The 12,124-nt window shown below is 50.4% G+C and overlaps 1 protein-coding gene across 1 annotated transcript in view; it reads right to left on the reverse strand.

The window, feature by feature from the left end:
- The window catches only part of myo15b (myosin XVB), a gene marked incomplete at its 5' end in the record, with an annotated part of 217,000 nt that overhangs the window by 85,337 nt on the left and 119,539 nt on the right, over positions 1-12,124 (reverse strand). The window contains 4 exons of the mRNA XM_080461452.1: positions 143-238; positions 314-437; positions 1,637-1,695; positions 1,763-1,876. Coding sequence (XP_080317578.1) covers positions 143-238; positions 314-437; positions 1,637-1,695; positions 1,763-1,876 — 393 coding nt within the window. The remainder of the gene's footprint in view (positions 1-142; positions 239-313; positions 438-1,636; positions 1,696-1,762; positions 1,877-12,124) is intronic.

Here is a 12,124-nt window from a genome sequence, read left to right on the forward strand (position 1 = left end):
ATGTGAGTACTTCTACTACAATACTAAAGTAATCTTCTGGCTTCACAAACATTCGACCAGGACCAAAGGCCCAGTGAGGCGCCAGCGCTGACGAGCCAGGCACCAGAGGAAGAAGTCAACGTGGGTTGATGGTTCCACTGACCTGCTCCTGAGAAATCACTGCCTGGTTGATGAAATGCTGCAGCTGCTCGTTGGCAAAGTTAATGCACAGCTGCTCGAAGCTGTTCACTGCCAGATCCTGCACAAGAACACAGCAGAACCAGGAGCTTGCAGGACACCCCCACTGACCTGACGTCTCTCGGGTCTCACGCACCTCAAACCCGTAGATGTCAACCACGCCCACAGTGCTGTCCATCTCAGCCGGGCTCAGCCAGTCATTGATCTGCTCCAACAGCCAGTCGAACAGCACCGAGTACAACGCTTTGGCAATGGCATCCCTGGACGGGACGGGACGGGACGGGAGGGGACGGGACGGGAGGGGACGGGAGGGAACGGGAGGGGACGGGAGGGAACGGGACGGGAGGGGACGGGAGGGGACGGGAGGGAACGGGACGGGAGGGGACGGGAGGGGACGGGAGGGGAGGGAACGGGACGGGAGGGGACGCGAGGGGACAAGGCAAACACCCAATCAGCCTCATTCTGGTTTGAGTTGCATTAAAAGAAGTCGACTGTTTCCATGACGACCCAGAAACACTGCAGAGGCTCCAGAGCACACATGCAACCGCTGGCTGTGGAACTTCCTCATTCTGTTCTCGGGCAGTGGCGCCGCCAGCAGGAATCCTGTGCATACCGTGCGGACATTGTTTTGAAGGTGTGGAAAAATATACATATTTGAAAGGGTTTTTTGTTTTTCTTGATTTTGAATTGTAAACACAGGGGGTCTGAGTGTACTATGCAATGGAATCCTGGTGGCGCCACTGCTCTCGGGCATTTTGAGGTGGCGCGATGGTGCAGTGGTTAGCACCGGACGATCGGGTCTGGGAGTTGTGGGTTTGAATCCCACTAGTGGTTTCTTGATGGTAAAATACTGTATGTGTCGAACTCAATAGGAAGGTGGTGGAACAGCTTTCTGGATGAGCTCCACCTCTACACCATCATGGCTTCAGGGGTTCTGCCTCATAAAGGAGGAGCTGCTGGATGCAGGGGGACAGGTGGAGGAGACACAGGCAGGACTGCAGAGTGCTCTACTGCCACAGTCTTCATAAAAACTTGGTGAAAAAGAAATAAAAGATGGAAAATGGACTTTCCTCCTGGGACTGATGAAGTGATTCTGAGCTTCCTGAAGCTGAAGTTGCAATTAAAGATTATTTCTACTGACATACTCAAAGGATTTATTTATCTGTACTTTCTATTTTTGTATCTTTCTATTGACATGTCTGGAACTGATAAACAACAACAACAACATTGATGGCGAAAAGAACTTTTTGAAACAGTTAAAACGATCAGATTGTTAAAACGGCTCAGTTTCATAATCACCACAGCTGAATTCCCTGGAACTTTTAAAATGTTAAAACACGTCCAGCTCTTCAATATGACAGTAAAAGGTCCGCATGTCCTAGTTTCAGAAATGAAACGTAAATTTCCGCGATATAAGTGTTCTTCATTGGGAAGAGGAAGAAGTTTTATGGTGACTCACCGGGATTCAATGGCACTCTCCACAGACAGGGGGCAGTAGATCCTGTCGTAAGCGGTCTCCTGCAGACAGGAAGTGTGAGCCCAGAAGAAGAAGGCCACCATGTGGACGACTGAAGGAGGTACTGACTGTGACTCTGTGAGTGATGACGGTGTGCAGAGCTTCAGACGACACCTGCAGCAAAGCGCCGACCCGCCGCGCCTCGGCCTGGCTGAAGATCCGAGCCACCTCGAACGACTCGCTCTGAAACGACACCACTCCTCATCAACAAGCCTCGAACGACTCGCTCTGAAACGACACCACTCCTCATCAACAAGCCTCGAACGACTCGCTCTGAAACGACACCACTCCTCATCAACAAGCCTCGAACGACTCGCTCTGAAACGATACCACTGCTCATCAACAAGCCTCGAAAGACTCGTTCTGAAACGACACCACTCCTCATCAACAAGGCCTCGAACGACTCGCTCTGAAACGATACCACTCCTCATCAACAAGACCTCGAAAGACTCGTTCTGAAACGACACCACTCCTCATCAACAAGCCTCGAACGACTCGCTCTGAAACGACACCACTCCTCATCAACAAGCCTCGAACGACTCGCTCTGAAACGACACCACTCCTCATCAACAAGGCCTCGAACGACTCGCTCTGAAACGACACCACTCCTCATCAACAAGCCTCGAACGACTCGCTCTGAAACGACACCACTCCTCATCAACAAGGCCTCGAACGACTCGCTCTGAAACGACTCATCCTGAAATGACTCACTTTGAAATGACTCGCTCTGAAACGACATCACTCGTCAACAAGGCGTCGAACGACTCGCTCTGAAACGACACCACTCCTCATCAACAAGGCCTCGAACGACTCGCTCTGAAACGACACCACTCCTCATCAACAAGACCTCGAAAGACTCGTTCTGAAACGACACCACTCCTCATCAACATGCCTCGAACGACTCGCTCTGAAACGACACCACTCCTCATCAACAAGCCTCGAATGACTCGCTCTGAAACGACACCACTCCTCATCAACAAGGCCTCGAACGACTCGCTCTGAAACGACACCACTCATCAACAAGCCTCGAACGACTCGCTCTGAAACGACACCACTCCTCATCAACAAGCCTCGAACGACTCGCTCTGAAACGACACCACTCCTCATCAACAAGCCTCGAAAGACTCGCTCTGAAACGACACCACTCCTCATCAACAAGCCTCGAACGACTCGCTCTGAAACGACACCACTCCTAATCAAACAAGCCTCGAACGACTCGCTCTGAAACGACACCACTCCTCATCAACAAGGCCTCGAACGACTCGCTCTGAAACGACTCATCCTGAAATGACTCACTTTGAAATGACTCGCTCTGAAACGATACCACTCCTCGTCAACAAGGCCTCAAATGACTCGCTCTGAAACGACATCACTCGTCAACAAGGCGTCGAACGACTCGCTCTGAAACGACACCACTCCTCGTCAACAAGACCTCGAACGACTCGCTCTGAAACGACACCAGTCCTCATCAACAAGGCCTCGAACGACTCGCTCTGAAACGACTCATCCTCAAATGACTCGCTCTGAAACGACACCACTCCTCATGAAAAAGCCTCGAACGACTCGCTCTGAAACGACACCACTCCTCATCAACAAAGCCTCAAACAACTCGCTCTGAAACGACATCCGTCCTCATCAACAAGGCCTTGAACGACTCGCTCTGAAACGACACCACTCCTCATAAACAAGGCCTTGAACGACTTGCTCTGAAACGACACCACTCCTCATCAACAAGGCATCGAACGACTCGCTCTGAAACGACACCACTCCTCGTCAACAAGGCCTCGAACGACTCACTCTGAAACGACACCACTCCTCATAAACAAGGCCTTGAACGACTCGCTCTGAAACGACACCACTCCTCGTCAACAAGGCCTCAAACGAATCGCTCTGAAACGACTCATCCTGAAATGTCTCGCTTTGAAATGACTCGCTCTGAAACGATGCCACTCCTCGTTAACAAGGCCTCAAACGACTCGCTCTGAAACGATACCACTCCTCGTCAACAAGGCCTCAAATGACTCGCTCCGAAACGACACCACTCGTCAACAAGGCCTCGAACGACTCGCTCTGAAACGACTCATCCTGAAATGACTCGGTTTGAAATGACTCGCTCTGAAACGACACAACTCCTCATCAACAAGGCCACTAACGACTCGCTTTGAACTGACTTGCTCTGAAACGACACCACTCCTCATCAACAAGGCCTCAAATGAGTCGCTCTGAAACGACACCACTCCTCATCAAAAAGCCTCGAACGACTCGCTCTGAAATGACACCACTCCTCATCAAAAAGCCTCGAACGACTCGCTCTGAAACGACACCACTCCTCATCAACAAGCCTCGAACGAATCGCTCTGAAACGACACTACTCCTCATCAAAAAGCCTCGAATGACTCGCTCTGAAACGATACCACTCCTCGTCAACAAGTCCACTAACGACTCGCTCTGAAACGACACAACTCCTCATCAACAAGCCTCGAACGACTTGCTCTGAAACGATACCACTCCTCGTCAACAAGTCAACTAACGACTCGCTCTGAAACGATACCACTCCTCGTCAACAAGGCCTCAAATGACTCGCTCTGAAACGACACCACTCCTCATCAACAAGTCCACTAATGACTCGCTCTGAAACGACACAACTCCTCATCAAAAAGCCTCGAACGACTCGCTCTGAAACGACACAAGTCCTCATCAAAAAGCCTCGAACGACTCGCTATGAAACGACTCATCCTGAAATGACTCGCTTTGAAATGACTCACTCTGAAACCACACCACTCCTCATAAACAAGGCCTCGAACGACTCGCTCTGAAACGACACCACTCCTCATCAACAAGCCTCGAAAGACTCGCTCTGAAACGACACCACTCCTCATCAACAAGGCCTCGAACGACTCGCTCTGAAACGACACCACTCCTCATCAACAAGCCTCGAACGACTCGCTCTGAAACGACACCACTCCTCAACAAGCCTCGAACGACTCGCTCTGAAACGACACCACTCCTCATCAACAAGGCCTCGAACGACTCGCTCTGAAACGACTCATCCTGAAATGACTCACTTTGAAATGACTCGCTCTGAAACGATACCACTCCTCGTCAACAAGGCCTCAAATGACTCGCTCTGAAACGACATCACTCCTCATCAACAAGTCCACTAATGACTCGCTCTGAAACGACACAACTCCTCATCAAAAAGCCTCGAACGACTCGCTCTGAAACAACACCAGTCCTCATCAAAAAGCCTCGAACGACTCGCTCTGAAACGACTCATCCTGAAATGACTCGCTTTGAAATGACTCACTCTGAAACCACACCACTCCTCATAAACAAGGCCTCGAACGACTCGCTCTGAAACGACACCACTCCTCATCAACAAGCCTCGAAAGACTCGCTCTGAAACGACACCACTCCTCATCAACAAGGCCTCGAACGACTCGCTCTGAAACGACACCACTCCTCATCAACAAGCTTCGAACGACTCGCTCTGAAACGACACCAGTGCTCAACAAGCCTCGAACGACTCGCTCTGAAACGACACCGCTCCTCATCAACAAGCCTCGAACGAATCGCTCTGAAACGACACCACTCCTCATCAACAAAGCCTCAAACAACTCGCTCTGAAACGACATCCGTCCTCATCAACAAGGCCTTGAACGACTCGCTCTGAAACGACACCACTCCTCATAAACAAGGCCTTGAACGACTTGCTCTGAAACGACACCACTCCTCATCAACAAGGCATCGAACGACTCGCTCTGAAACGACACCACTCCTCATCAACAAGCCTCGAAAGACTCGCTCTGAAACGACACCACTCCTCATCAACAAGGCCTCGAACGACTCGCTCTGAAACGACACCACTCCTCATCAACAAGCCTCGAACGACTCGCTCTGAAACGACACCACTCCTCAACAAGCCTCGAACGACTCGCTCTGAAACGACACCACTCCTCATCAACAAGGCCTCGAACGACTCGCTCTGAAACGACTCATCCTGAAATGACTCACTTTGAAATGACTCGCTCTGAAACGATACCACTCCTCGTCAACAAGGCCTCAAATGACTCGCTCTGAAACGACATCACTCCTCATCAACAAGTCCACTAATGACTCGCTCTGAAACGACACAACTCCTCATCAAAAAGCCTCGAACGACTCGCTCTGAAACAACACCAGTCCTCATCAAAAAGCCTCGAACGACTCGCTCTGAAACGACTCATCCTGAAATGACTCGCTTTGAAATGACTCACTCTGAAACCACACCACTCCTCATAAACAAGGCCTCGAACGACTCGCTCTGAAACGACACCACTCCTCATCAACAAGCCTCGAAAGACTCGCTCTGAAACGACACCACTCCTCATCAACAAGGCCTCGAACGACTCGCTCTGAAACGACACCACTCCTCATCAACAAGCTTCGAACGACTCGCTCTGAAACGACACCAGTGCTCAACAAGCCTCGAACGACTCGCTCTGAAACGACACCGCTCCTCATCAACAAGCCTCGAACGAATCGCTCTGAAACGACACCACTCCTCATCAACAAAGCCTCAAACAACTCGCTCTGAAACGACATCCGTCCTCATCAACAAGGCCTTGAACGACTCGCTCTGAAACGACACCACTCCTCATAAACAAGGCCTTGAACGACTTGCTCTGAAACGACACCACTCCTCATCAACAAGGCATCGAACGACTCGCTCTGAAACGACACCACTCCTCGTCAACAAGGCCTCGAACGACTCACTCTGAAACGACACCACTCCTCATAAACAAGGCCTTGAACGACTCGCTCTGAAACGACACCACTCCTCGTCAACAAGGCCTCAAACGAATCGCTCTGAAACGACTCATCCTGAAATGTCTCGCTTTGAAATGACTCGCTCTGAAACGATGCCACTCCTCGTTAACAAGGCCTCAAACGACTCGCTCTGAAACGATACCACTCCTCGTCAACAAGGCCTCAAATGACTCGCTCCGAAACGACACCACTCGTCAACAAGGCCTCGAACGACTCGCTCTGAAACGACTCATCCTGAAATGACTCGGTTTGAAATGACTCGCTCTGAAACGACACAACTCCTCATCAACAAGGCCACTAACGACTCGCTTTGAACTGACTTGCTCTGAAACGACACCACTCCTCATCAACAAGGCCTCAAATGAGTCGCTCTGAAACGACACCACTCCTCATCAAAAAGCCTCGAACGACTCGCTCTGAAATGACACCACTCCTCATCAAAAAGCCTCGAACGACTCGCTCTGAAACGACACCACTCCTCATCAACAAGCCTCGAACGAATCGCTCTGAAACGACACTACTCCTCATCAAAAAGCCTCGAATGACTCGCTCTGAAACGATACCACTCCTCGTCAACAAGTCCACTAACGACTCGCTCTGAAACGACACAACTCCTCATCAACAAGCCTCGAACGACTTGCTCTGAAACGATACCACTCCTCGTCAACAAGTCAACTAACGACTCGCTCTGAAACGATACCACTCCTCGTCAACAAGGCCTCAAATGACTCGCTCTGAAACGACACCACTCCTCATCAACAAGTCCACTAATGACTCGCTCTGAAACGACACAACTCCTCATCAAAAAGCCTCGAACGACTCGCTCTGAAACGACACAAGTCCTCATCAAAAAGCCTCGAACGACTCGCTATGAAACGACTCATCCTGAAATGACTCGCTTTGAAATGACTCACTCTGAAACCACACCACTCCTCATCAACAAGGCCTCGAACGACTCGCTCTGAAACGACACCACTCCTCATCAACAAGCCTCGAACGACTCGCTCTGAAACGACACCACTCCTCAACAAGCCTCGAACGACTCGCTCTGAAACGACACCACTCCTCATCAACAAGGCCTCGAACGACTCGCTCTGAAACGACTCATCCTGAAATGACTCACTTTGAAATGACTCGCTCTGAAACGATACCACTCCTCGTCAACAAGGCCTCAAATGACTCGCTCTGAAACGACATCACTCCTCATCAACAAGTCCACTAATGACTCGCTCTGAAACGACACAACTCCTCATCAAAAAGCCTCGAACGACTCGCTCTGAAACAACACCAGTCCTCATCAAAAAGCCTCGAACGACTCGCTCTGAAACGACTCATCCTGAAATGACTCGCTTTGAAATGACTCACTCTGAAACCACACCACTCCTCATAAACAAGGCCTCAAATGACTCGCTCTGAAACGACATCACTCCTCATCAACAAGTCCACTAATGACTCGCTCTGAAACGACACAACTCCTCATCAAAAAGCCTCGAACGACTCGCTCTGAAACAACACCAGTCCTCATCAAAAAGCCTCGAACGACTCGCTCTGAAACGACTCATCCTGAAATGACTCGCTTTGAAATGACTCACTCTGAAACCACACCACTCCTCATAAACAAGGCCTCGAACGACTCGCTCTGAAACGACACCACTCCTCATCAACAAGCCTCGAAAGACTCGCTCTGAAACGACACCACTCCTCATCAACAAGGCCTCGAACGACTCGCTCTGAAACGACACCACTCCTCATCAACAAGCTTCGAACGACTCGCTCTGAAACGACACCAGTGCTCAACAAGCCTCGAACGACTCGCTCTGAAACGACACCGCTCCTCATCAACAAGCCTCGAACGAATCGCTCTGAAACGACACAACTCCTCATCAACAAGGCCTCGAACGACTCGCTCTGAAACGACTCATCCTGAAATGACTCGCTTTGAAATGACTCGCTCTGAAACGACACCACTCCTCATCAACAAGGCCTTGAACGACTCGCTCTGAAACGACTCATCCTCAAATGACTCGCTCTGAAACGACACCACTCCTCATCAACAAGGCCACTAACGACTCGCTCTGAAACGACTCATCCTCAAATGACTCGCTCTGAAACGACACCACTCCTCATCAAAAAGCCTCGAACGACTCGCTCTGAAACGACACCACTCCTCATCAACAAGGCCTCAAACGACTCGCTCTGAAACGACACCACTCCATCAACAAGACCTCGAAAGACTCGTTCTGAAACGACATCCGTCCTCATCAACAAGGCCTTGAACGACTCGCTCTGAAACGACACCACTCCTCATCAACAAGGCCTTGAACGACTCGCTCTGAAACGCCACCACTCCTCGTCAACAAGGCCTCAAAGACTCGCTCTGAAACGACTCATCCTGAAATGACTCGCTTTGAAATGACTCGCTCTGAAACGATACCACTCCTCGTCAACAAGGCCTCAAATGACTCGCTCTGAAACGACCCACTCGTCAACAAGGCCTCGAACGACTCGCTCTGAAACGACTCGTCCTGAAATGACTCGGTTTGAAATGACTCGCTCTGAAACGACACAACTCCTCATCAACAAGGCCACTAACGACTCGCTTTGAACTGACTCGCTCTGAAACGACACCACTCCTCATCAACAAGGCCTCAAATGAGTCACTCTGAAACGACACCACTCCTCATCAACAAGTCCACTAATGACTCGCTCTGAAACGACACAACTCCTCATCAAAAAGCCTCGAACGACTCGCTCTGAAACGACACCAGTCCTCATCAAAAAGCCTCGAACGACTCGCTCTGAAACGACTCATCCTGAAATGACTCGCTTTGAAATGACTCACTCTGAAACCACACCACTCCTCGTCAACAAGGCCTCAAACGACTCGCTCTGAAACGACTCATCCTTAAATGACTCGCATTGAAATGACTCGCTCTGAAACGATACCACTCCTCGTCAACAAGGCCTCAAATGACTCGCTCTGAAACGACATCACTCGTCAACAAGGCGTCGAACGACTCGCTCTGAAACGACACCACTCCTAATCAACAAGACCTCGAACGACTCACTCTGAAACGACACCGCTCCTCATCAACAAGCCTCCAACGAATCGCTCTGAAACGACACAACTCCTCATCAACAAGCCTCGAACGACTCGCTCTGAAACGACACCACTCCTCGTCAACAAGCCTCAAACGACTCGCTCTTAAACCACACCACTCCTCGTCAACAATTCCGTGAACGACTTGCTCTGAAACGACACCACTCCTCATCAACAAGGCCTAGGACGACTCGCTCTGAAACGATACCACTCCTCGTTAACAAGGCTTCAAACGACTCGCTCTGAAACGACACCACTCCTCGTCAACAAGGCCTTGAATGACTCGCTCTGAAACGACAACGCTCCTCGTCAACAAGGCCTTGAACGACTCGCTCTGAAACGATACAACTCCTCATCAACAAGGCCTCGAACGACTCGCTCTGAAACGACACCTGTCCTGATCAACAAGGCCTCGAACGACTCGCTCTGAAACGACACCACTCATAATTAACAAGGCCTAAAAACGACTCGCTCTGAAACGACACCACTCCTCGTCAAAAAGGCCTCAAATGACTCGCTCTGAAAAGACACCACTCATCATTAACAAGGCCTCAAACGACTCGCTCTGAAACGACACCAGTCTTCGTCAACAAGCCTCGAACGACTCGCTCTGAAACGACACCACTCATCATCAACAAGGCCTTGAACGACTCGCTCTGAAAAGATTCCAGTCCTCATCAACAAGGCCTCGAACGACTCGCTCTGAAATGACACCACTCCTCATCAACAAGGCCTCGAACGACTCGCTCTGAAACGACACCACTCCTCGTCAACAAGCCTCGAACGACTCGCTCTGAAACCACACTACTCCTCGTCAACAATTCCGTGAACGACTTGCTCTGAAACGACACCACTCCTCGTCAACAAGCCTCGAAAGACTCGCTCTGAAACGACACCACTCCTCATCAACAAGGCCTAGGACGACTCGCTCTGAAACGACACCACTCCTCGTCAACAACGCCGTGAATGACTTGCTCTGAAACGACACCAGTCCTGATCAACAAGGCCTTGAACGACTCGCTCTGAAACTACACCACTCATCATCAACAAGGCCTCAAACGACTCGCTCTGAAACGACACCAGTCCACATGTACAAGGCCTCGAACGACTCGTTCTGACACGACACCACTCATCAACACGGCCTCAAACGACTCGCTATGAAACGACACCACTCCTCGTTAACAAGGCCTCAAACGACTCGCTCTGAAACGACACCACTCCTCGTCAACAAGGCCTTGAATGACTCGCTCTGAAACGACACCACTCCTCGTCAAAAACGCCTTGAACGACTCGCTCTGAAACGACTCATCCTTAAATGACTCGCATTGAAATGACTCGCTCTGAAACGATACCACTCCTCGTCAACAAGGCCTCAAATGACTCGCTCTGAAACGACATCACTCGTCAACAAGGCGTCGAACGACTCGCTCTGAAACGACACCACTCCTAATCAACAAGACCTCGAACGACTCACTCTGAAACGACACCGCTCCTCATCAACAAGCCTCGAACGAATCGCTCTGAAACGACACAACTCCTCATCAACAAGCCTCGAACGACTCGCTCTGAAACGACACCACTCCTCGTCAACAAGCCTCAAACGACTCGCTCTTAAACCACACCACTCCTCGTCAACAATTCCGTGAACGACTTGCTCTGAAACGACACCACTCCTCATCAACAAGGCCTAGGACGACTCGCTCTGAAACGACACAACTCATCATCAACAAGGCCTCAAACGACTCGCTCTGAAACGATAACACTCCTCGTTAACAAGGCCTCAAACGACTTGCTCTGAAACGACACCAGTCCTGATCAACAAGGCCTTGAACGACTCACTCTGAAACTACAACACTCATCATCAACAAGGCCTCAAACGACTCGCTCTGAAACGACACCAGTCCACATGTACAAGGCCTCGAATGACTCGCTCTGAAACGACACCACTCATCAAACACAAGGCCTCAAACGACTAGCTCTGAAACGATTCCACTCCTCGTTAACAAGGCCTCAAATGACTAGCCCTGAAACCACACCAATCCTCGTCAACAACGCCGTGAACGACTCGCTCTGACACGACACCACTCCTCGTCAATAAGCCTCGAACGACTCGCTCTGAAATGACACCAGTCTTCGTCAACAAGCCTCGAACGACTCGCTCTGAAACGATACAACTCCTCGTTAACAAGGCCTCAAACGACTCGCTCTGAAACGACACCAGTTCTCATCAACAAGGCCTCGAACGACTCGCTCTGAAATGACAGCACTCATAATTAACAAGGCCTCAAACGACTCGCTCTGAAACGACACCACTCCTCGTCAACAAGGCCACTAACGACTCGCTCTGAAACCACACCACTCCACGTCAACAAGACCTCGAACGACTCGCTCTGAAACGACACCAGTCCTGAACAACAAGGAATCGAACGACTCGCTCTGAAACGACACCACTCAAAATTAACAAGGCCTCAAACGACTCGCTCTGAAACGACACCATTCCTCGTCAACAAGGCCTAAAACGA

This window comes from Lipophrys pholis (assembly GCF_963383615.2).
Source record: "Lipophrys pholis genome assembly, chromosome: 1".
Lineage (NCBI taxonomy): Eukaryota > Metazoa > Chordata > Actinopteri > Blenniiformes > Blenniidae > Lipophrys > Lipophrys pholis.